Source organism: Microcebus murinus, chromosome 19 (genome assembly GCF_040939455.1).
Source record: "Microcebus murinus isolate Inina chromosome 19, M.murinus_Inina_mat1.0, whole genome shotgun sequence".
Taxonomy (NCBI): Eukaryota; Metazoa; Chordata; class Mammalia; order Primates; family Cheirogaleidae; genus Microcebus; species Microcebus murinus.
Genome location: NC_134122.1, coordinates 44,102,767 through 44,129,556, shown reverse-complemented (window position 1 = coordinate 44,129,556; position 26,790 = coordinate 44,102,767). Strand labels below are relative to the sequence as shown.

At 33.4% G+C, this 26,790-nt stretch overlaps 1 protein-coding gene across 5 annotated transcripts in view; it reads left to right on the top strand.

Annotated features, from left to right (window-relative positions):
- Positions 1-26,790, top strand: part of LYST (lysosomal trafficking regulator) — a 408,790-nt gene that overhangs the window by 322,707 nt on the left and 59,293 nt on the right. For 4 of the 5 annotated variants that reach the window (XM_075995487.1, XM_075995488.1, XM_075995490.1 and 1 more), the window contains 15 exons: positions 1,602-1,771; positions 3,241-3,471; positions 5,154-5,320; positions 5,973-6,125; positions 11,051-11,209; positions 11,872-12,063; positions 13,316-13,494; positions 15,888-16,094; positions 20,049-20,225; positions 20,800-20,876; positions 21,017-21,205; positions 23,465-23,610; positions 23,700-23,796; positions 24,741-24,802; positions 26,372-26,427. In XM_075995487.1, the coding sequence (XP_075851602.1) occupies positions 1,602-1,771; positions 3,241-3,471; positions 5,154-5,320; positions 5,973-6,125; positions 11,051-11,209; positions 11,872-12,063; positions 13,316-13,494; positions 15,888-16,094; positions 20,049-20,225; positions 20,800-20,876; positions 21,017-21,205; positions 23,465-23,610; positions 23,700-23,796; positions 24,741-24,802; positions 26,372-26,427 (2,262 nt within the window). The remainder of the gene's footprint in view (positions 1-1,601; positions 1,772-3,240; positions 3,472-5,153; positions 5,321-5,972; positions 6,126-11,050; positions 11,210-11,871; positions 12,064-13,315; positions 13,495-15,887; positions 16,095-20,048; positions 20,226-20,799; positions 20,877-21,016; positions 21,206-23,464; positions 23,611-23,699; positions 23,797-24,740; positions 24,803-26,371; positions 26,428-26,790) is intronic. The other variant, XM_012738284.3, reaches the window with a different exon arrangement.

Below are 26,790 nucleotides of genomic sequence, written 5' to 3'. Positions count from 1 at the left end.
GACAAAAAGCTTTATTTTATACTTAAGAATAATGCATTAATACAGTTTCTTACTTCTTACTCATATTTTTGCATTATTCAATTTTAAATCCTTCATATATTGATTCATATCAATATGTTTCTAAAATGTATCAACAAATCCACATATCCCAACACTTAGTCCATTTTTGTAAAAATTACAGGGAATACATGATTCATTGGAAATCTCTTCTGCAATGTAATATCAAATTTAGACATTTACTTCAGGTCTAGCTCAGACGTCACCTTTCCAGAGAGTCCTTCCCTGACTACCTTATCAAAATCACTTTCCTTTAGCCCTGTTCTTTATTTATTGTATCATATATCCTATTTATATCCTCTAATTATCTTTTAAATTATCTGTGTAATTGTTTTTTTAATGTCCCACATGAGGGTAGGCATCTTTTATCTAGCATATAATAGGTACTGAGTATATTGTTGACTGAATGAATGTTTTATATGAATGGTTTCTATTAGAACACAACCCAATATTGGAATGGTCTTTTAAAGATTCTCATTTTCTTTCATTTGGATGTAGGTACTGTTTAATCACTCGCAGTTCAGCCCAGTATTTATTAAGCTCCAATTTTATATGTAAAATACTGGGCTAGTTGCAATGTGGTATATAAAGGGGAATAACATAAGCTCTCACATTTAAGGAGTTATAGTCTGGTAGGGGAGAGAGTCATATACCCAGCTAAGTAAAATGCAAGAAATTCTGTGATGAGTGCTGCAATGGCAGTAATTAATAAAGAAGAATTGAGCATAGGGGAAGCAGAGAAAGATTCACGCAGAAGGTGTACTTTGTATTATACTGTAAACTTAGGAAGCTTTTTAAGTAGGACAGTAAATAGATGTGTGTTTGGAGACAAGTGGCCTTTCACCATTGTGAGGGAGTGATTGAAGGAGAGAGAGAGGTGGAAATATTCTGTTAGCAGACTAGCTCAGTAAGTAGTTCAGGGAAGAAAAGATGACTTCCTGGTCTGAGGTAGTGGTAAGTCAAAAGACAGACAGATTTGAAGATGTTCACTGGAGTGGTGGTACCACTGGAGGGGTACCTTCATAATTGCATGTGGGGAATCAGGAATAAAAAAGCCAAAAGTGAGTTAAGCCTTTAGATGATGGGACCACTTCCTCTAAGATTGGAACCATGGAAGAAGTAGGTTTGGAAGGAAAAGTAGTTAATTTGATGTTATAAATGTTGCATTTAAGAAACTAGAGAGGGTTGGAAATTCAGATCAATATTCAGGATAAATAATCTGTCAAGACGTCTAGAAATAGAGGTCTAGTCTACATACATATACGTAGATTTGCAGAGAGAACATAGTGTGCTGATTTTTTTCCTTTAGAATTAGCCACAGATATTCTAAGATCCCCATAGTAGGGTCATCATTAGCATGCCACAGTAGTCAGAGACAAGTTCATTTTTTTTTTTTTTGCTACGAAGGTGGTATTTTTTTGAGATTTCTATGTTCTTCTATACAGATGAACTTAATAACTTACAAATACAAGTGTGATTCCTGTCTGATTTGTGTATATTAAATGTTAATATATTATCTAAATTATCTTAAATTTTTGTTTTAGTTATTAGATGCATATTTTAATAGAGCATCTAAGGAACAAAAAGATAAATTTCTGAAGAATCGTGGATTTTCCTTGCTAGCCAACCAATTGTATCTTCATCGGGGAACTCAGGAATTGTTAGAGTGCTTCATCGAAATGTTCTTTGGTCGACGTATTGGCCTTGATGAAGAGTAAGTGGGTACTTACTTCCCCCATAATTAGGGATCTTTTGTCTTAAATGTAAAATTTAGTGAACTCACTCTTAAAAAAGTTATTTGGTCATCTTTAGGAAAAACCTACTACAAGTAATTTTCCAGGTGAATCAGTTTATTATTTACTATATGATTTTTTTTCTATTAATAATATAACTTCTTCCTTAATAGTTCATTCACTAGCTCGAAACTAGAAACAAATAAATACTGCATCAAATGAAAGGAAGTGATAGTTAGGATTTGGCATATTGTGTTAACATGAGAAAGTTAACTGAAAAGAAAGGTGGCTTGCATATTTTCAGTGACAGATTACACAAATGATCCATAGAGGACTCTTCACTCTCCTCAGAGCCCTCAGGTTATCTGGGAAAAGAGTAAATCCCTCACCTGGAATTACTGATTGCTGAGATTTGAAGCTGGTGTAATGCTGATGGGTTAGCAAATAAGTACAAAAATAAAATAATATTTTTCTCCCAAACCAACAGTTTGGCAGAAAAGTCAAACTGTTATTTCTATTTATAATAAACATAGAGACATGTGTCTCCTTATTGTGATAAATAAATTTGGACATTGAGGAATTTACTTATTTATTGTGATTTTGGTATTTTCCTTTGCATACAGCTTTTGGCTTTCACAAAGCAATTTTGCATTATCGTTTTGTTTTGTTTTATTTTGTTTTGTGAAACGGTCTTGCTGTCAACGGGACTAGAGTGCAGTGGCTTGATCGTAGTTCACTGTGACCTCAAACTCCTGGGCTCAAGTGACCCTCCAGCCTCAGCCTCCCAAGTAGCTGGGACTACAGGCACCTGCCACCACACCTGGCCAATTTTTCTATTTTTTGTAGAGACGGGTCTTTGCTCTTGCTCAGGCTGGCAATTCTGTGTTATCTTATTTGGTTCTCACAACAGCTTTGAGAAGAAAGGAGGGCATATTATTATCTCACATATTTGATAGATAAGGAAAATGAGGCATAAAATACTTAAATAATTTTGTTCAATCACAAAGACAAGTATTATTGGGACAGGAACTCAAAGATTCCTTCAGTTATGTTTGACCTCTTTTTACTAGCTTTCTCTCAAACATTATGTAAAATAATAATAATAATAATTTTCCTGTGGAATTGTTGTAGAGCCCCCTAACACAGAATTTCTTTGGACATAAGCAGCCCATGCATAAATTGAGGTGAATCAATCAAAGCCATGAAATTGTATGCATGTTTTATCTGAATGTTTGTATATTTATCTTGGGATGGACTTCTAGCACCAGCTTTTATCTTCTTAGTGGAGGGGGTCTATAATCTAAAAAACAAGTTAAGAATCCTTACTCCATAAACTTTTTTTTATAACTTCAAAATCCAGTTAACAAAGTAGCCTGTAGTTTCCTTATTTTGTGACTAATTGCTTCTAATGTTCTCTTAATTGTATTTAATTGTATATTATTTGTTACAGATTTGATCTGGAAGATGTGAAAAACATGGGACTGTTTCAGAAGTGGTCTGTCATTCCTATCCTGGGACTAATAGAGACCTCTCTATATGACAACATACTCTTGCATAATGCTCTTTTACTACTTCTCCAAATTTTAAATTCTTGTTCTAAGGTAGCAGATATGTTGCTGGATAATGGTCTACTCTATGTGTTATGTAATACAATAGCCGCCCTGAATGGATTAGAAAAGAAGTAAGTTTTAAATTATTATTTAAAATTATATCTGATAAATATTTTAGAAAGAGAAAACTTTAGTAACAAGTTACTTTAAAGCATCTGATTTTTCATAATACTTTTAAACAATTTTTCCCACAAAATTTATTTTAGATTAAATTAATTTGGAGAGATATATTTCATCACTTTCAACAAAGTTTGGTTAAGAAGAGAATATTTATATGACCTGCTTTTAGGTATTTATAACTTGAAGACAAGTAGAATAAATTTAACTGCTCCAAATATATTTACCAGCCTTCCACGATAGACCATAAAAATTATTATCCCCATCAGGAATAGAAAATTGAGGGTTTAGGTATAGTAACTCATCGAGGGTCCCACAGCGAGTAAATAGAATTGAGACTGAATCTCACTTCAAAAGCCTATAATTTGAACTTGCCATGCTGTCTTATTATTAGCATACTGTGTAACTATCTACTACCATAAATTAGCTTCTAATAGCCAAAAGTACGTTGGCAAATGACTGCCTACCCAATAGATTAACAGCTTTAAAAAGTATGTTGGGAGATTAGATTTTTTATTTAGATTTTGTACATTGGTGTCTGTATTTGTGATATACCATATAATATTTGTATTAGAATAATATTAAAATGTCAATCTCCAAAAGCACCATCTTGGTGCACATTTTTTTTTCTGGAATAATCAGGAAGAACTTTTTGTACATTAAAGCATTAAATGTTATCTGTACTTTTATGGAGAGAACAAAGCATATCTTTACTGATTCTCTAGGCCAAAGAGAAACTCTTTGTACTCAACTGTGTTCAATTTTTATTGGGTACCTGTTACATTTAGGGTCTGTGTGCTTGGAATATGGGAAATGCAAAGAAATACAAAGTATTTTATTTCCACAAAACACTTAGCCTTTATTATAATACAATGTATGAAATTGGTAGAATTTGGGAAGTGTACTTACAGGCTTATTTTAGAAGTAGTTTTTTGTTTGTTTTAAAATTAATTACACTTACTGAATGTCCCTGTATGCCACTCTATTAATTGGCCTGAGACAGGTAGTATTTCTAACCCTTGCTTGATTTGGAAAACATAAATGGAAAGAAGTATTTGGATCTAATGTCACACACTGAGGTAGATTATCAAGATTAAAATTGAGGGGCAGAAGTAACTAATTCATATTTATTGGTTATTTATAAGTGATTAATATATGTTCAAATCCATTGTTTCTTTTAATCCTTAAAATAACTATAATTTATACAAGTGAGATTCAGAGAGGTTAATTAATTTAGTGAAATTCACATTTTCTGAGAAATCCTTTCAGAATGATCCTATTCCTGCCCATACAAGTCTTCACCCTTAGTGTGGGCTGCTTATGTATTCTCACAGGATCTCATGTTAAGCTCTATTGTTACACTTACTACCATTTACTGTTTATAGTGGTGTCTCTATCTGGTACTCTGAAAAGCTATATTTTAGACAGGGGTAAAAGTGTATCTTCTTATTTCTACTTCTAACATGTATTACATGTTACTTGCCATAGAGTAAGCATGAATAGATACTAAATGACTGCATGAATGAGTACACACTGGTAGAATAGGAATTTAAAACAGTTGTCTTTGTCTTAAATTAGTTGTTCTTTTTCTTATAAATGTTCTGTTCTCTTTTTTTTTTTTTGTCATTATTTTTAGCATTCCTTTGAGTGAATACAAATTGCTTGCTTGTGATATACAGCAGCTTTTCATAGCAGTTACAATTCATGCTTGCAGTTCCTCAGGGTCACAATACTTTAGGGTTATTGAAGACCTGATTGTACTACTTGGATATCTTCAAAATAGTAAAAACAAGAGGACACAAAGTAAGATTTAATTTTTATGGATTTTGGGGGGAGTTGTATAGTAGCCAAACATGTTATTTGAGCCTAATCTCTTTCTTCTTAGAAGCTCTTTTACTGAAAGTTTAACATTAATTCTGTGATAATATCTACTGGTTTTGAAAAGAAGCCTTTTTGAGTGGTAAATGTAGAAAAAAAAAAAAACGATGCCTTGATGTAATTAGTAGCTGGCAACACATCATTGAAAGAAGCCACTGATTTTTCTTACCAAGTAGAATTTAAAAGTTTATGTGGAATAGTAATGCCCATTAGTTTTCTTTAATGGCAAATGTTAAAGTGAGTATGAAACAGAAAGATGTGAGAATTCCTGGTTTAACTTTTTGCCTTCTGTACAAAAAGTCTGTTCTTTGAAACAATTATGTATAATGAAATAAATTTGTCAACTAATATTTTTTCCAGTGAAAGTTTTATAGTGGCCATTTGGAAATTTGCTTTAAAATTTGTTTTAAAGACAATTGAAAAATGTTTACTACCATCAAGAACCCATGTTGATCAAAATTTTTAAATTTATGTCTAATAAAATATTGGCAGTTTAGATTTTTAACATAGAGGTCAGTTCAATAAAAAAATTAATAACCACATAGCTTGAAAACATTCTAGTATCTTCTGTTTTTAGATATGGCTGTTGCACTACAACTTAGAGTTCTCCAGGCTGCGATGGAATTTATAAGGACTACCGCAAATCATGACTCTGAAAACCTTGCAGGTTCACCCCAGTCACCTTCTGCTCCCCATCATGCAGTATTTCAGAAGCGTAAAAGCATTGCTGGTGAGTATTGAAATAATATTTTAATAATGATAAATTAAAGATAGCTTGACTTTCCTATATTCTTATAAATATTTCTTAGTTTAAAAAGTTAAGCTATAAAATTTAAGAAAGTTTTTTCCCCCAGAGGGAACTATTCTGCTGCTTTCTTTTCAGCGTTGTTCTCATTCAATTATTTCTTGAGCATCTATTATGTGCCAAGCACTATACTAAATATTGGCGGTACAATGTTGAAAAAAATAGACACAGAGTCTGCCCTTGCAGAGACTGTGAAACAGTAGAGAAATGTAGAGGGTAGGGATAGAGATTATACTAGGACATCCTGATTTACATCAGGAATTAGGGAGATCGCTGAGGAAATGAGATAGCAGTATAGACATAAAGGATGATAAAGGAGTTAGCAAGGTAGAGAGTCAGAGGAAAAGTGTTACAGGCAGAGTGGATGGCTTATGTGAAGGTTCCCAGGCAGGGAAAAGCTGAGCTTGTTCTGAGAACTGAAAGCCATTTAGCTAGAATGTGGCGCGTGATGAGGGAGTGATGCCAGGTGAGGCTGCAGAGCGCAGCATGGGCCAGTTCATACATAACATGGCCAGCCATGTTAAAGAGTTTAAATTTGATCCTATTGGGAAGTTTTTAAGTAGGTGGCATGATATACTCAGCCTTCTATTTTATAAAGAAGTCTTCTATGTAGAGAGGAGTTTAAAGGAGAACAAAAGAGGCAATGGGGAGCACAGGTGGGAGTAGTCAAGGCAGATGATGGTGACTTACACATGATTAATACATAGACTGCCACACCAGAAAAAAAATTTTTTCCTTGGGACCACAGTGTTTTATTACAAAAATAGAATAAAAACTCAAAAACAAAACAATCCTAATTTAATGAAAAAATTATTATTTTTTATTGCACAAGTTATATGGCAACTTGAAAAATTGTTCCATGGCTCTGAAGGTGAAGAGACATGTGAGTTACATATGCTTCTTGAGGCCCTGGGCTCAAAACTAGCATGAGTTAAATACAACTCACATGGCAATTAATGTGTTAAAATGCACATGACATTTGGGCTTGCTGTAAGTTAATACATGTCATCAATAAGTGTTAATAGTGTTAGACTTCCTTATTGTTTCTACAAAAGCTGTGACCTTTATATAAACACAACCCAGAAAGTTAAACACTACACATGCAGGATATACACACCCATACACCACACATACACATATACACGTCTCCATAGTACTTAGTAAATTGAAGTTTAATCACCCTTGCTGTCTGAAAGGCTTTTAAATCCAAATCTGTTTTTCATTTTGTTAGACTACTTCATTGCGTTCAATTCTATGCAAAATTTTAAAACTATGTGAAAAATTCACCCATAAAGAAAAGCTACTAAATACGTTGTTTTACAATAGTATAAATTTAAATTATGTTAAATAAAACTTATGTAAATATAACTTGTAAAATATCCATGTAACTAAATTATTGAATGCAGTCTCTCCTCTTGAGCTGCCTTCCCTGTTGTTACCTCTCTTTTGTCCTGGGTAGAATTTTATTTTTTACCAAGTGTAGCAGTAATGCGCAGCTTCCTACATGCCAAATGATGACTTTTGGACAACTTTCCTTAGCATAACTCCTTATATGGTCAGTGACTGTTTAGGTGAAATCACCCTCTGTTGGTATCAGAAAGTATACCTTTACTACTACTCCTTTCTCTTTTTTGTTGATACTTATTCTCATATCTGTTCCTTCTCTGCTTCCATTCCTAGATCCCTGGTTTTAGTTAATGATCAACTTATGCCTGAGCTAACACAATAGCCCTCTGCTATTTTCTGTTTGGTCTATGATTTATCTAATAGTCTGTCATCTCTCTCTTTAGATACTTGCATTTTTGTCACTTTAAGCTTTGGAGCCCTGCTCCAGGTTTGTTATTGTTTGGTTTTAGTTTTAATCATTTTAAAACAGATAATGGGCTTTTAGTCTTTTCACTGGACCACTCTCCTTTATTTTTCCTATCTCTTACAGTCCTTTATAATGCTTGGGCTTATATTTTTCACTCTAAGTAAATGCAGCTGCTGTAAGTTATGTGAGGATTGTAGAATCCTACAAATTTTGAGCTTAATATAAGACCTTAAAAGTCATCTAGTCCAGCTTCCTTATCTTAACAGACGCACCACATCCTGTAATTAGGGACTGTTGGAATGTGCACCTTTGTTGTCTTCCCTTTGTTGTCCTACATCACATCTACTCATTCCAGGTCTATCATCTCCCTCAGATCTCTCTCAAGAATTGTTGCTGTTTTAAATACTTCCTTTGTTTAAATTCTGTCTTTGTGAATCGAATTCACAAAATACCACTTTATATGTGTTTATTAATAGTTGCTGCTTTGTAATTGCTTTCAAGTTGTTTTATTACACACATGTTTGGGGAAGACATTTTTTATTTCTTCACCACTGGTTAAAAGTTATGGTCAAAATTATATTGGCTTTGTGAGCTATAGGTATAAAAGATACAGAATTCTGAGACTCCTCTGCTTCTGAGCAGTATGGTTACAAAAACTTATTCAAGTCCATTTGTCCATGATACTAAAGTGACTTAGGTGGATTTCTGTTTCTATCATTTCCATCAATTAGATAATGATTTGTTCCTTAAAGGACCTAAAACAAGCTGTTTTCACTACTGATAAGTGTTGGGGGAGGGGTCCTAAATAGACTCATTACACATTTGTTGAAAACTACTGAGATAAGTGACCTCTCCAACCCACTGCACCTTCAGCAGGAGTTGTTGGGACTGCCAGCGGCTGCAGCTTCCATTACAGCTACACACCATACTCTGGTAATAGATTTACCCAGACCTTGAATCTCAGGATATCCACGGCTTGAGACCAAAGTTTCTTCAGCAGTACTTTCATTACATCTAGGTTTTCAGTTCTCATACTCCTCAAGGAGTTAGATAGTATTTTATTGCCAGGTGAATATTTTTACAATCTAATTCAGGTATTCCATTCCTCTGCTCAGCAGCTCCAAGTTACCTACTACTCAGTGAACAAAGCTTTTAATGCCTTAGCCTTTATATCTTATTTTGATGTATTAACAGCTATATATATAAGGGAGAGGGATAGAATTATGCCTAAATGGTTTCATACTCTACCCACTGTTTATAAACTGATTTCTATTTGTAATCAATATATTCTAGTTTCCATATTAATAAACATAAATTTTTTTTTCTTTTGAGACAGGATCTCACTCTGTTGCCAGGGCTAGAGTACAGTGGCATCATCATAGCTCACTGCAACCTCCAACTCCTAGGCTCAAGCGATCTGAGTCTCAGTCTCCTCAGTAGCTGGGACTACAGGTGTATACCACCACACCCGGATAATTTTTCTATTGTTTTGTAGAGATATGATCTCACTGTGTTGCTCAGGCTGGTCTCAAACTCCTGGCCTCAAGTGATCCTCCCACCTTGGCCTCCCTGAGTGTTAGGATTACAGGCATGAGCCACCACGCCCAGAGTATATTCTTTATTTTTAATGAATGCATAATCTATTATGTTGATGTGCAATGATCTTCTTCCCTAACTTCTATCAAAAAACAAAGTAATTATTTATTTATTTTGCTATTATAAACAAGGTAATGATATACATTCTTTTAAATGTATTTTTCATTTATCTACTTATCAATATGAAAAACTTTACACATCACCCTTAATGCAGAAGGTAGAAGAAGTAAGCATTAGGGTATTATTTAAAATGCTACACATACATTTAAACCATCATATATGTAGTTGTATTATTAATATAATTCACATATAAATGATTTTTATTTATATTTCAGCTAATAATAATACCCAATAACAACACTAATCATTAATAATTTTGGATTCTTTGTGAGAAAGAGACAGGTACTGTTTTTACATCCATTATTTTATTCAATCCCCAAAATAACTCTGAACATTTATTCAACTATCAAATTTTTCTTTTTTTCAATTAAAGAGAGAGAGTCTCTCTCTGTCGCCCAGGCTGGAGTACAGTGTCTCCATCAAAACTCACTCCAGCCTCAAATTCTGGGCTCAAGTGATCCTACTACCGCAGCCTCCTAAGTATCTAGGACTACAGGGATGCCTGGCTAATTTTTTAATTTTTTGCAGAGATAGGGTCTCAAATTTCTGAGCTTAAGCGATCCACCCACGTAGGCCTCCCAACGCTCTGGTTTTATAGGCATGAGCCACTGAACTTGGCCCCAACTATCAAATATTTATTGAACAGCAGCCATGTGCCAGTTACTATTTTACCTGTCCTCATGGAACTTATACTGAAGGAAATGATCCATAAGCACATAAACAAATATATTTAATATAGTATCAGATAGTGATAAATAACTGCATGTGAGGTAAGCTCTATTTTACTTTGTAATCTGCATCTTACAAATGAGGAAACTGAGATTTGGAAAGAAGTGTGCTTAAGTCCACACCAGCTCTGTGTGGCTTCATAGCATGAGTGCTAAAATGTCCTCCCACTTTTTCAAGTACTTTGTACCAGAGAAGACTTAACATTTCCTTTATTCAGTAGATTGCCATGCCTCTGAATTACAAGTATCAGCCACTTATTCAAGCATGGAAACTGTTAGAGATATAGGCATCAGGAAGAATCTACCCAAACTAAGGATATTGTTTGAGAACATTATTCTTGAATATGTACAGGTTACACATTTTTTTCTTTTTATTTGCTGTTTTTTTGCCTCAAAGGTGACTCCCCCAAAATGTGTTAACTGATCAAGAATTCTGATTACCTAAAATACTGGATAATCTAAAATGCTATTAAAACATTTAACTATCTCACCGGATAAGTCATTAAAACCTGTTTTAATTTAGTCGTATGTAAGTAATTTTTATGGAGGTTATTTATGGAAATTGATATATGTTTTCATAATTTAAAACAAAGGTTCAATTCCAATGAAGGGTTCCGTTATTCCTCACCTACCGAGACGTCATTTTGGTTCCTATGGTCAACTTCCAATGCCCTTCTTCAGTCCATTAAATCAAGACTCATCCCTCCAGTTTTCTCTCGGATGCACTACTTGTGTTGTATCTCCTGGAGCAGGTGCAGTAATAGTGCCAGAAATGCCACTCCTACTCGTTCAATCTCAGGGAATGTTTCCGAAACGTTTCTCAGGAAATGCTTCATAGCATTGAATTCCAAATGACACATACAGTCTAAATCATTTTGATAACAAATTACTGGAATTATATTCACCTTTCTGATTTTTTCACTTTCAATTACTGATTTCTATTTTGTCACTGTATACAATTTTCAAAACTATGCTATAAAATTCAGTAGTAGTAATTATCCAGAAATAGTAATGTTCTCACTAAAACATGATATGCTTTAAAACTTTTGATTTTGGAATACAAGGAAGTGAAACAGTATTTGAAAATATTTTATCAAAACACTCTGAACTAGTTTCGCCTATTTAATCCTTTTTTTTTTCTAAGATTCAAACTTTGCCAAATGATATCCATTCTAAGCTGTGTCACTAGCTTCAGCATTGTCATTTAGGACTTTGAAAACAGAAATACTGTTGCACTTCCTCAAAGAGGGAGAAACGTCACTTTCTCTTAATCATTTTCTTTCCTTTGTATAAATTAATTCTGAAAGAAATAAGGTTCTTTTCATGGCCTGATAATCAAAAGGTTGCAGCAAAAATAGTTTCTCTGATCCTTGTTAACACTGGCATTTGACATTTAATTTATGTGCTATTGCAGGTCCTCGAAAATTTCCACTTGCTCAAACTGAATCTCTTTTGATGAAAATGCGTTCGGTGGCAAATGATGAGCTTCATATGATGATGCAGCGGAGAATGAGCCAGGAGAATCCCAGCCAGGCATCTGAAACAGAGCTGACACAGAGACTGCAGAGGCTCACTGTTCTAGCAGTCAACAGGATTATTTATCAAGGTAAGACTATGGGATTAATTTGTTCTTCCTCAGATATTAAATGAAAAGGAAAATAATGTAAGAGTGAACTGGTTAGTTTTCAAATTTGTAAACAGCATTATTTTTCAATTCGTAACATCCACATTATTAAAGGAATTTGTTATTTAGAACTGATAGTCTTAAATAAAAGTCCACTTTTTAATGTGTTAAATGCTACCCTAGATTGACCATTGATTTTAAAATCATATGACACTTCCAATATGATCTTTTGAGATCGTTGTGGATTCACATGCAATTAAGAAATAATACAGAGAAATTCTGTGTACTCTTTGCCCAGTTTCCCCCAATGGATCTTGCAAGACTGTAGTATAGTATCACTACTAGGATAGTACATTCATGTATAAGTTTTTGTGTGAATATAAATCCTCATTTTTCTGAGATAAATGCCCAGGAGTGCTATATGTAAAGCAACCACTAAAAAAGCTATTCAAAGAAATACATTCCAAAGCACTATATATAATGTTCTCACCACAAAAAAACAAAATGTAACTCTGTGAGGTAGTGGATATGTTAATTAGCTTGATTGTGGTGATCATTTGACAATGTATACATATATCAAAACACCTTAAATATATACAATTTCTATTTGTTGATTATATCCCAATAAAGTTGAAAATTTTTTTCTGAAAAGTACTATAGGTAAGTCAAAACAGAATTCTGACAATTATTCAGTTAACCTCAGGAAGGCAGGGAAAAGAAAACATAAGTGTTAATCACTAGAAAAATATGATATACCTAAGACGTTTGGGGTTTCTTAAAAAACTTTTCTAATTTACATTTGGGATAACAGCCTTCCAGGCTAAATTCTGAAGTTGAAACAGGATTATAACACATACAGTATTTAATTGGATAGCACATGCAGTGAAACAGCTCTGTAGATCCATCTAATATAAATATCACATAGTCTTTATGTTTGATTTGTATGAGAATCCCATGGTTTTAATTATTTTGTAGTTTAACTTATCTTCATTAGTAAATTAAATCTTTAATTTATAATGGATTTATATGACATGAATTTTTAAGTTCCTATGTTATTTTAGGTGAATTCACTTTCTCTAGTTTATTATATCTACTACATCTAATATACCTATTGCACATTTATATTGTGATAATTGAATTAGTAATTATATAGAACATTGTTAGCAGCATTATTACCATTTATAATGGCTGAGCATCAGTGATATAACTAATTTTTTATTTTTTTTATGCAAAGAGTTTAATTCAGACATTGTTGACATTTTGAGAACTCCAGAAAATACAACTCAAAGGAAGACTTCAGGTTCCCAGACTGAAATTTCTGAGGAAGATACTCATCGTGAACAGCCTTCTGTTTTGAATCCATTTCAGAAAGAAATGTTTACATACCTGGTAGAAGGATTCAAAGTATCTATTGTAAGTAAATTAATTAATGAGCAATGTTCATTCACACAAAGGGAGTAGAGGTTTTATGTGTCTGTATTATGTTTTCAAAATCATAGTTCTTTGTGTTCTTTTAAAAAGTTTTAAAAAACTCAGAAAACTTGGATTTTTAATAATAGAGAAATATGAGATAGATCGCTGATTTACTCTTTCAAAATGAGTCATCTCACATTGGTTTTTTAAGTCTGTACCCTGAAAGCCATCTTCTAATATTGTAGTTTATTATGATCAACATTAGAAAAGGGTAGAGCTTTGATGACTATGACAATTTATGTTAATAGTCTGTTTTTAAAGGACTTTATTTATAGTTACTTACTCTTGAGTTTCTGAAATATTATTAAGTTTAGATCTTTAGGCTTTAATGTATCCAACACCTTGAAAATCACAAAGAGAATATTGACAAGTGTCAGGCTCCGTTTATTATTATTGTCTCACTTGGGTTCGTATGGGTCACTTACACGGTGGTTGACTGTAGGGAACAAATCAGTCAGTTCACTCTATAAATACCAAAGGCCAAGCTAATTCTAGCAGAACTCATAAACCATGACTTGCCAATCTCTAAATCTAAACTAGATTTTAGTGTTTATATTTGGACAGCAAAACAAACCACAGGTTCACTTAGAACTAAATCACTCACACAGGGTCCTTTAGGAGTAATCAGAGAGCCATTTCCAAAACTCAGAATAAACTCTAAAATGTCCTGATTCCAGTTTTAAAACAGCTACAGGTACTTTGATCAGGATTGGGCTGGCCTTGGTGGGAACATGCTTGACATAACTTACGTGGTTAATTGTTACGGAATATTGATGGTTCACATGCACAGTGGTTTCTCCCATCTGCAGGAGATACGTTCCGAGACCTCCAGTGAAGGGGAAAACCATAGGTAGCACCAAACCCTGCATGTACTGGTTTTTCCCTTACATACATATCTGTGATGCAATTTAATTTACAAATTAGGCATAATAAGTGATTAACACCAATAACTAATAATAAAATAGAACAATTATATTAATAGCAATATACTGTAATTATATTGTACTCCCAGTGGACAGCAGAAAACAAAACTGCAGATAAGTGACGACAGCTGTATGCAGTACTTAATTTGTGACTATTATGCTTAGTATTTATAGTACTAATTCAAATCTTTATTATGAATCTTTTCTCTTTTTTATTGCAAAAACAATGTGGGCTTATCTGCCATTGTTCCTTGATAGTTTCATTTTTTTAATTTATAAGTTGAGTCCTTGGTAATTTTTAAAATGGCTTAGGACTTTAGTTCTTCATCCATCTCTTTTTTTAAAATTGAGATAAAATCAGTGGTCCCCAACCTTTTTGGCACTAGGAAATGGTTTCATGGAAGACAATTTTTCCACAGACTGGGTGGGGGTGAGGGTGGTGATTTCAGGATGATTCAAGGGTATTACATTTATTGTGCACTTTATTTCTATTATTATTACATTGTAATATATAATAAAATAATTACACAACTAACAATAATGTAGAATCAGTGAGAGCCCTGAGCTTGTTTCCTGCAACTAGAAGGTCCCATCTGGGGGTGACAGGAGACAGTGACTGATCTGACAGGAGGTGGAGCTCAGACAGTGATGCCAGCAATGGGGAGTGGCTACAAATACAGATGAAGCTTCACTCACTCACCTCCTGCTGTGCAGCCAGGTTCCTAACAGGCCACAGACTGGTACCAGTCAACAGCCCAGGGGCTGCTGGGAACTGCAGGGTAAAATACATGTAACGTAAAATTTACCATTTTAACCATTGTTAAGGGTACAATTCAGTGGCATTAAGTGCATTCATATTGTTGTGCAACCATCACCACCATCCATCTCCAGAATTTTTTTATTATCCCAAGTTGAAACTCTGTACCCATTAACAATAACTCTTATTCCCTGCCCCCTAGTTCCCAATACTATAATTCTACTTTCTCTCTCTATGAAAGTAGATACCTCATATAAGTGGGAACGTACAATATTTGTCCTTTTGTGTGTGGCTTATTTAATTTAGCATGGTTTCATAGTTCATCTGTGTTGAAGCATATATCAGAACTTGATTGCTTTTTAAAAATGAATTATATTTCATTGTATATATATACCACATTCTGTTTATCCATTCATCCATTGATGGACATTTGAACTGTTTCCACCTTTCAGCTATTTTGAATAATGCTATTATGAATATTGTTGTATGTTCCTCTTTTTTAAACTGCAATTTGTATGGATGTGTGTATGTCTTTCTAATATTGACTGATAAATGTAGAATAAAACATGTTCCATGATCTTATTTAGGGCTATATAAGATTAACATTATTGCTTAAGAAGTTTGATCCTAATTCATTCCTATTTTGATTTAAGGGTTCAGGTAAAACCAGTGGTTCTAAGCAGCAGTGGGCTAAAATCCTATGGTCTTGTAAGGAAACCTTCCGAATGCAGCTTGGGAGACTACTGGTACATATTTTGTCACCAGCCCACACTGCCCAAGAGAGAAAGCAAATTTTTGAAATAGTTCATGAACCAAATCATCAAGAAATACTAAGAGATTGTCTCAGCCCATCCTTGCAAGTAAGTATCTCAGCATATGATAAGTAAAAACTTTTGGTGAAATATAAAGTTTTAACAAAATAAGAACTGAAATTAAACTGAATTTTCATGCCTAATGTCATGAATATAATTTTCTTACCAAACAAATGTTGTTGTTGTTTTTTGAGACAGAGTCTCACTGTGTTGCCTGGGCTAGAGTGCTGTGGCATCAGCCTAGCTCTTAGAAACCTCAAACTCCTGGGCTCAAGCAATCCTTCTGCCTCAGCCTCCCGAGTAGCTGGAACTACAGACATGTGCCACCATGCCCAGCTAATTTTTTCTATATATTTTTAGTCGGCCAATTAATTTCTTTCTATTTTTAGTAGAGATGGTATCTCACTCTTGCTCAGACTGGTTTCGAACTCCTCACCTTGAGTGATCCTACCGCCTCGGCCTCCCAGAGTGCTAGGATTATAAGCGTGAGCCACTGTGCCTGGCCCTTACCAAACAAATTTAACTTGAGGTATTTTTTCAGATGCTCTTTTACAGGCTCAATTTGACCTCTGTTGATTTCCCAATCCTTTTTCCTACACTTAAATAAAGAAGTTCTTTATCTGAGTTGTTTTCTGATTCTTTATAATGTGTTACCACATCTTGAAGTGTTTTCTTTAAGAATTGTTTGTGCCAGGCATTGTGGCTCACACCTATAATCCCAACATTTTGGGAGGCCAAGAAGGGAGGATTGCTTGAATTTAGGAGTTTGAGACCAACCTGAGCAATGTAGCAAGACCTCATCTCGACAAAATAATTGTTTTGAAAAATTAGCTGAGCATGGTGGTGCACACCTGTATTCCTAGCTACTTAGGAGGCTGAGGCAGGAGGATCACTTGAGCCCAGGAATTCAAGGTTATAGTGAGCTATAATCATGCTATTGCACTTCAGCCTGAGTGACAGAGCAAGACCCTATCTCTAAAAAAAAAAAAAAAGAAGAAGAAGAAGAAGAATTGTTTGGAGGCCTTTAAAAAAAAAAGCATTATATTATCTGTGAAATATCTATGCTCAATAGCTCTCAAACAACAGTATATATAACGTATTTCAAAAATATTTATAGTCATCTAAAATAGAAAAAAATGTTGAACACTTGGAATGATCAAAACCAAAATACTTAAAAGAATTTTAGAGTCTATAAATTCTCCAGTGATAAATGAAGAGTTTAAGTGGTATATTAAACCATTTTGGATGGCTATTTAACAGTTCTTATAAAATTAAGCATATACTGAACTTGTGACCCTATTTATTTTTAGATACTTAACCCCCAAAATTAAAACATATGTCCATAAAAAGACTTGTACAAGAATATCCATGGCAGCCTTTCATTAATGGCCCCAAACTGGAAATAACCCAAATGTCTATCGGAAGGTCAATGTATTATATAAACTAATTTTGATATATTTGTACAATAGACTAATATACAGCTATAAAAAAAGAACAGACTGCTGATACACTTACTATTATGGGTGAACCTCCAGTGAGTTGGGGAAAGGGGAAGCTGAACACAAAAGAGCATGCAGTCTGTGATTCCATTCTAATGAAGTACAAGAACATGTAAAATTGATAGAATATTTGTGGTATACAGTGAAAATACTACATAGTAAAAGCACTTAAAATAGTTTTTTAAAAATGTGGTCATGCCACTAACTTCAATTAATTTTATTTTTAATCATATAAAATGTCTACATAGTTCCAAAATCAAAATTGTGAAACATAGCACATTCAGAGAGGCTCTAGCTTTTATCCCTATACCCTTCTTCTATTCTTCCCCTCTCCCTATGGTTAACCATCTAAATTTCTGTTGCAGATATAAATAAATCTATGTATACACACATACACATAAATATTATCTCCCCCACTTACAAAGAAAGAGCAAACTATACACATTTCTGTTTAACTATGTTCTAGAGATCATTACATAGTAAAATATAGAGATCTTCTTTATGCCTTTTTACAGCTGCATATAAACTGTATTCCATTTGTAATCTGCCTCAGTTTTAAAGCCCCACGCTTGTTTTCTCCTGTCACAACTTGATTCTGATTAATCTCCAGTCTGTAGCCCCTCCTCTTTTCAAGATAATATCATCCTCCTCTCGTGCATCCTCTTCACATCCTATGTATTTCTGCTGCTGCGCTTCTTTGTTCATGTTGTCCACCCTGCACCAAATGCCTTCTCTCTTTTGTCTGTCTATATAATCCATTCTATCTATGCATAGACCCTGCTCAGTCCATACTTCCTTCAAAAACATTCTCCCTTTTTACAGTCCACTCAGAACTCTTCCTTCTTAGAACTTACTTCATTGGAAATTTTGTTTTTACACATTTTAGCATTTTATTATTTTCTAAGGATTAGTATTAAACAGATTCAGTTCCTTAAATCATTTTTTTAAGGACTGAAAACAAGATTTTTTTGTGTCTATCTACAATGACACCTTTTATAGTCCTAGAAAGTATAATCAATAAATGATTGATCAGAGGATGTTAAAATGAAATATTAGAAACACCTTCAGTGTTTAAGAAAATTGTGTGTTTTTTTAGATATTCAGAAGGATGGAAACATTTCTGATAGTTTTTTTGTGATAATTGTAGTATGTCACTGAATACTAAACTGAAATATTTTAAAAGTTGTATCAAGAATATACCTTTAAGACACATGTTTGAAAATATTCTAGTCATTTACCATTTTTCTTTATTTGCCAACTCTTCAGGCCTTTTACTTGCAGTGCATCTGTTCATTTTTCTCTTTTGGTCAGGTAGCAGCTGTCTTCTGACTAATTTAAAATGTTGCATTAAAATGAGCTTTGCTATTTTCACCATTGCATATGTTCGTCTTTTGCTTTTGTGAAATGACATGATGTGATTCAACGTGTTAATTTAAATATCACCCAAAATATAATCATTTCCAGATCCATTTGTTGACATTTAATACTATTTAGTTTAAAATGTCATAAAGCCAAATGCAGTGGTATTTGTACCAATGCAAATTTTGGGGCAAAAGTAATTGTCTAAATAATACATAGTGTACACGTTACAATCAGATGTGATATCTATAGCATGGAAGGGCCACTTGAAAAATCATGAATCAAAGTTTGGTTTAGGTTTGTGCTGAAAAGGACAATTGCCATTACCTTAAGTAGCAGTGTAATTTTGTTTTAGAGTCTATTCACAAAGGACTGGCCTGAACCAGTCTTCCCTGAACATGCACATAACACTGAGTGGCTTAGGTCTCAGTTTTTGAGTTTTTCGATTTTTGTTCTCTTACATAGTAAAGGGCTTTCTTTATTCTGTAAATTTCACCAACTTCTCTTTTACTAAGCAGAAATTAAAGGAGAAAGAATAAGTAAGCATATTTCTTTTATTTTAAGGTTTAAAGGAAGTTTTTCTTTTCAGTTCAGTTTTTCTGTGAGGAAAACTAAGATTAATTATCTTCCTTTATTCCAGCTTATTTCCTGTATTCCTTTAGCAAATCCTCTTCAAGAATTTCTCCCCTAAATCTAGGTAGCTTGCTTTTTTAAAAATCTTTCATAATGAAAACTTTTCAAACATACAAAGCAGAGAGAATAATATAATGAATGTCATGTGACCATCACCTAGGTTTAATAATTGTTAACATTTTTGTCATATTGATATTTCTTATGAATCATTTTAAAGTAAATTATAGAAATTAAGATATTTTACTTCTAAATTCTTTTTTAAAAAGACATTTTCTTATGTAACCATAACAACATTTATTACACATAACAAAATTAGGATTAATTTTCTATCATCAAATACCCAATGCATAATCAAGTGTCTTCAATTGTCCCCAGAATGTCTTTTGTAGGTGATTTATTAAAATCAGATCCAACCAAATAAATCTAGTAATATAATTTAATTTAATTACTGTTAAATAATTTAAATGTAAGAAATTTTTTATTACTAAAAAAATTATTACTTTTTTTAAAGCATGGAGCCAAGTTAGTTTTGTATTTGTCAGAGTTGATACATAATCACCAAGATGAGTTGACTGAAGAAGAACTAGACACAGCAGAACTACTTATGAATGCTTTAAAATTATGTGGTCACAAGTGCATCCCTCCCAGTGCATCAACAAAACCAGACCTTATTAAAATGATCAAAGAGGTGAGTCAGTGAAACCGTAACTGTTTCTTAGGAGAATCCATTGTATATAGTTAAAGAATGATTGACATTACTTTTTTTAGAATAGAATAGAATATCACTGATGATAAAATTGAAATGATTGTTTTATTTTTTACTATATACTGTACTGCGTTTTACTATGAAAGAAAAAAATAGGCTTATTTTTAGGAGCATTTTATTCTCTGTGGTCATCCTTACCCATTGTCAGTAATCTTCAGTGAAGGAAAGATTTTTATAGTGACAAGCAAGTTGAAGCATACTTTGAATTAGGGGTTCTTTAGTGAAAAAGCAAAATAAGGAAGCAAGCAACTGTGTAAACTCATCAGGTTTGGCAATTCTGGTTAACTATGCTGTCCTACTTTCTATGTCCCAAATTGTATAGACACAAAGAGGAATTATAATATTATTTGAGTGATTATTTTAATATTCTGGTCTCCAAGGGATAATATTTTTTCCTTTGTTAACTTGATTATAAAATTAGTTTGTTGGGCTCTGTGCCAATGTTAGATGAGAAATAATAAGTTTTATATAGTATATTATGATCTAAATCTTTTAGGAACAAAAGAAATATGAAACTGAAGAAGGTGTGAGTAAAGCTGCCTGGCAGAAGACAGTTAATAATAATCAGCAAAGGTAAGATTCGATGTGTTCCAAAAGTCATGTCTTCTAGGAATCCATTAGATTTCACATATACTTTTAGTTTTAAAGTGTCATGTTTTGGTAAATATTTAATGTTCCATATACACTTATGGATAGTGTTGTTGTCTGTTTAGTCTCTTTCAGCGTCTTGATTCAAAATCAAAGGATATATCTAAAATCGCTGCAGATATCACTCAGGCAGTGTCTCTCTCCCAAGGAATTGAGAGAAAAAAGGTCATCCAGCATATTAGAGGAATGTATAAAGTAGACTTGAGTGCCAGCAGACACTGGCAGGAACTTATTCAGCAACTGACGCATGACAGGTAAGCACTGGGAGGACATCTTAAGTTGTGTTGTATGAATATTTCATATATTGCCATGAAACGCATTTTTTTATTCCAGAATTCAGACATAAATTGTTTCATTATTTAAACTTTTTTTTTTGTTTAACCATTTGTGATTTTTTTTTTTATCTTGAAGACTAATCATATGAGGTTTTTTTTTTTTTTTTTTTTTTTAATTCTGGGGGAAAAAAGTAATGAGGGAGAGAGGCATTAGCTCTTCCAGATGGTAATATTGGCTTTAATTTTACAATATGGTCTTTGAAAAAGAATAGAGAAATCACTGAAATAGAATAGCTGAGAAAAACATCTTTTTCTACCTATGACTATTAATAAAATTATAAAAATAAACTACAAATAATGAAAAAAGAGAAAGTAAATTCTCTAAATTTCGTTAAGATAACTAATTTGTGTGACTTTGGTGTGTTAAAATACACTATTTAGCACACTAAAGTAAATTCCAGATGGATGAAAGAGTTAACTTCAAATGGTTTATAAAGTAGAAGAAAATAGGGTATTTATCAACTCTGGGTGGGTAACTTTTAAGCTCAAACACAACAATAGAAATTGTAAAGAAACCAATGGATTTGAATCTTAGTGGGTTTTTTTGTTTTTTTTTTTTTTTTAGACAGAGTCTCACTTTGTTGCCGGGCTAGAGTGCCACGGCTTCAGCCTAGCTCACAACAACCTCAAACTCCTGGGCTCAAGCAATCCTTCTGCCTCAGCCTCCCAAGTAGCTTGGGACTACAGGCATGCGCCACCATGCCTGGTTAATTTTTTCTATATATTTTCAGTTGGTCAATTAATTTCTTTCTATTTTTAGTAGAGACGGGGGTCTCACTCTTGCTCAGGCTGGTTTCGAACTCCTGACCTTGAGCCATCCTCCCGCCTAGGCATCCCAGAGTGCTAGGATTATAGGCGTGAGCCACTGTGCCTGGTTTATAGTGTTTTTAACAATTACAACAACAATTATGAAAAAGCATGGAAATTTATTTTCAGCAAATATATTAAAAAGGTAATATTCTTACTGTTTGAAAACTCATGTAAATTCTAAAGTAAAATCTTATGATCCCAGAAGTTTGAATGAGCAAAAGACATGAACGCATTCCTTATGTAAGACAAATAGAATTTATAAACACATGGGAAAATTTTCAATATATCTAGAGGCTAATTTGGTTTTCTAAAACCTTTAGATACCGCATTTTACTTTTGTATTTAAAATAATTTTTTTCATCTGCTAATATCCACAGCAGGATATTAGCTGTCCTTAGAGCTTTTGTGACATTGTACACTTTGACAGTGTATATCAGGAATCCTACAAACATTTTATTTTTAGCTTCAGTTATTTTAGTGATTCTATCCTGAGGAAAATATTAAAAATATAGAAGGCATAAATATAAAGGTTTTTATCTCTGCATTATTTATGCTAGTGAATGAATTAGAAACACCTTAAATATGTAAAAATACTAATATATTAACAGTTAAATACATTGTGATATATCCACTCAATGTAATATTAAGCAGTCATTTAAAATGGTGATAATAAAAATTATACTGTTTCAGTGAAAGAAGGCAGGATATGGAAGTATACATAGCTAATGATTATAACTGCAAATTAAAAACAGATATATGTTTAAAAAGAAAGAAACAAAGAAAGAAATAACCACTACTCGCATTTTGGTATATTTGTGGTAGGATTAAGGTGATTTTTTTCTCTATTTCTAAAAATGTATTTAATATGGTTTTACTGTTTTCTTTTATCCAAGATATAAAACTATTTTAAAACCTTTTTTAGACTGAGATTTATATCACAAAGGGGAACTAATTTTATGTGTTAAATTACATACAGAATAGGCAAAATAGGAAAATAAATAATCAATTGGGAAAAAAAAATTTTAGCTAACCATGTTAAATCCAATGTGTTGTATTATGTTGCTAAAGTGTTCATAGTAGTTATGATATATCTTTTTAAAAATTTAATAGATTCAAGAAACTGGAAGCAGAGCTAGCCTCTAGGAGGGGAACTGGGAGACTGAGATTCAGGAAGAGAAGGTCACTTAGATTTTATGTTATTCTTTTGTACTATGTGTATGCATTCCCTGGGCTAAGCATATAAATAGTTGGGTCTTTTTAATTGAATAGGTCAATTGTGACTTATTTATTCAATCTCTATAATGATTTTTTTAGAAAGCTAAAGTCCTTGGATGGCCACTTAAAACACCCTTTTATTTTCACTTGCAGAGCGGTATGGTATGACCCCATCTACTATCCAACTTCATGGCAATTGGATCCAACAGAAGGGCCAAATCGAGAGAGGAGACGTTTACAGCGATGTTACTTAACTATTCCAAATAAGTATCTCCTTAGGGATAGACAAAAATCGGAAGGTAATAGTGGCTTCTTTACTCAACATTTAAATATAGCAGATATAACTGTAGTCATTTGATAGAGATAATATGTACTTTTTCCTCAACAGATGTGGTCAAACCACCACTCTCTTACCTATTTGAAGACAAAACTCATTCTTCTTTCTCTTCCACTGTCAAAGACAAAGCTGCAAGTGAATCTATAAGGTGAGTTTGGCTCCATAGATCTTCACTCTTTTGTGAAAGTACAACAATTTATTAAAGTGTTTAATATTTATTTTAGATAATGCTGTGGTTTAAAGAAAAGTCCTAAACAGGATAGGCTCAAGAGAGGACAGGGAATTTGATTAGCCAAAATACAAAAGGAAATGACATTTCTGATAGCAAGCATTCATTGGACTTCAGCCATCATGATCTGGCCCTTGTTAGCATACATACATTTTTATAGTTAACTTTTTTAACAGCTCTGTAAAGTAGGTAGACCTGTTGGTGGTATCATCAAAAGGTGATATAGTGTAGTGTTAAAGGTTCAAATTCCAATTCCTCCTCTTACTTGCCATTTGATCTTGGGCAAATTACTTAGACTTTCAGTTTCCTCATCTGTTAAATGAGGAACATAATAATACCCAAGGTGTCATAGCATTGTTGAGTATTAAGTGTGTCGGTATATGTTAACTAATGATTGTAGTATCATTACTGTTTTTGTGGTTATTATTATACCCATTTTATAGATAAAAAACCGAGATTCAAAGATAATTGGACTAAAGAACAGAGGAATTTTCTGACTCTAAATCACTCGTTTTCTCTAGAATACTAGGCTTTATTTATATATTTGAAGTATCAGAGGCATGAACCAATGTTTTGCTTATTTACTGGAAAATATAAAATATTAAAGTCTCTATTAAATAACTGAATTCCTGTATTCTACATACAACTTACAGGGATTGTTAGCTTTTTCTAAGTTTCAGATATTTTCTCCTACTGGAATGCTAATAAAGGAGGTGGTATTCATGTAGATTTTGATAAGACACCTCATGCTATTGAAACTCTAGTCTGCTTTGCTGAAATATTTTACTAGATAAAATAAAGCCTATATTCTCTAAAATTGGTCAAAATATTTAATCATAGTAATTTTAAGTATGTTTTGACAGAGTGAATCGAAGATGTATCAGCGTTGCACCATCTAGAGAGACAGCTGGTGAATTGTTATTAGGTAAGTCAAATTTTAAAGAATTTCACACATGTTCACCCTGCCTTGTTTTTTTAATTTTAATTTTTTTTACTATGGAATCTTTCTAGCCACACCCTGCTTTATTTTATTTTTTGATAATTTAAAGTGTTTTTTTGACACATTGTCATTAAATCAGATAAAATTTCTCTAATATCATTTAGGATAGTTTGCCTTAACATTATATATAATGTATATAGCTCATACATGTGAAGAAAATAACCTTATTTTCTGAAAAGCATATGAATAGCATTTTGATTTTTATAAAATTGAGTTTCTTTATGAGTATACATTTTTATATTTAATCATTCCTTTTATTATATGCCAATTTAAAATAAAAAATTATTGGTATATTTATAATTTATGTGCCTACTGTTTTAACAAATATACCTATGCATAAGAAATATATCTACCTTAAGATTATTCATAATTTACATTCTCTATTGTGCTTCTGAGAGAAAAAGGCGAATATTGTCAGTCCACAAATACCTAAATAGTTACATTTGGTGGAAAATTTTTTCTCAAAACATGAAGAAGTAAAGTTATACCATTTGGTCTCTATTCCCTTAAAGAACCAATTTGTATGCTGAAACCTACGTTCTTAAAGCTGGTCCTTGAATCAGCAGCATCTGCATCTCCTAGAAGCTTCTTTAGAAATGCACATTCTCAGGCCCTAGCCCAGAGCTTTTGAATCAGAAATCCTGAGGGTGAGGCCCAGCAGTCTGTGTTTTCATTAGCCCCCCAGTACCCTCAAATTTGAGAGTCAGTGCTGTAAGCTATAGCATCCACGGTCCAAGGTGTGGAGCTTCGAACTTACTGAGAATGAGCCCCATGGTCACACGGATAGAGATTGTACTGTTCTCTGACCCAGTCGTGCCAGTACTTCAAGGTCTACCCAGCACTCCAGGGTGACCAGCATGCAGGTGGCGGAACCCCAGCAAAGTTCCCAGCATTGGAAACATGATGTAGGGACGTGTGTTAGTAATAGCCAGCCTATGAAGCAGGAAAATTGGGGGCTGTGTTTAGGGCCTATTTTGCCCTACTGAGTGTCTCCATCTTCAAAATAATTAAGGATTTCTCTTTTGCTAAAAAATATGGTTTAGCACTTGACTTCCGTTAATGTGTGACAAAATAAAGCAAATCAGTATGCTAGTAATATAAGAATAATGGTAATAATAAATGCCAACATTTATTTAGCACTGAGTACCAAGAACTATTAATAAGCATTTTGCATATATTCTGATTTAATTCCCACAATAACTCTGTGAAATAGGACCCCCCCATCTTTTTTTGATAAGGAAACCAACATACAAAGAGGTTAAGCAACTTGCCCACGATCTCATAAATACTATTCAGAAGTATTTATTGAGCACTAGGAACTGTCTCTAGGTACTAAGATTCAAATTCAGATCAAAGGAATCCAGGGGTCATGCTTTTAACCGTATATAATACTCTGGTTTCTCTTGAGATTGTATAAATCCTTTGCCTTTTTAGCCATATATGGTAATAGTGCAGATACATTTTAAAACCCTTATATCCAATTATTTTTTGCAGGTAAATGTGGAATGTATTTTGTGGAAGATAATGCTTCTGATACAGTCGAAAGTTCGGTGAGTAGAGGCTTAATACAAATAGAGACAGATTCCAAAAATGTATAAATTTAGTATAACCAGAGAGCAGGACAACTATTAGAGTTCATTCTTTGTCACTGTATGTGTAGATTGGTCTGAATTCCAAAGTTTGTTTTTTTGTGTGTTTTTTTGAGATTATAGCTCACTGTAACTTCCAACTCCTATCCTCCTGCCTCAGCCTCCTGAGTAGCTGAGACTACAGGCATGCAACACCATGTCTGGCTAATCCTTTAATTTTATTTTTATTTCATCATATTATGGGGGTACAAATATTGTTAAGGTTACATATACTGTCTTTGCCACCCCTCCCCCCTGCCGAGTCAGAGCTTCTAGTGCATCCAT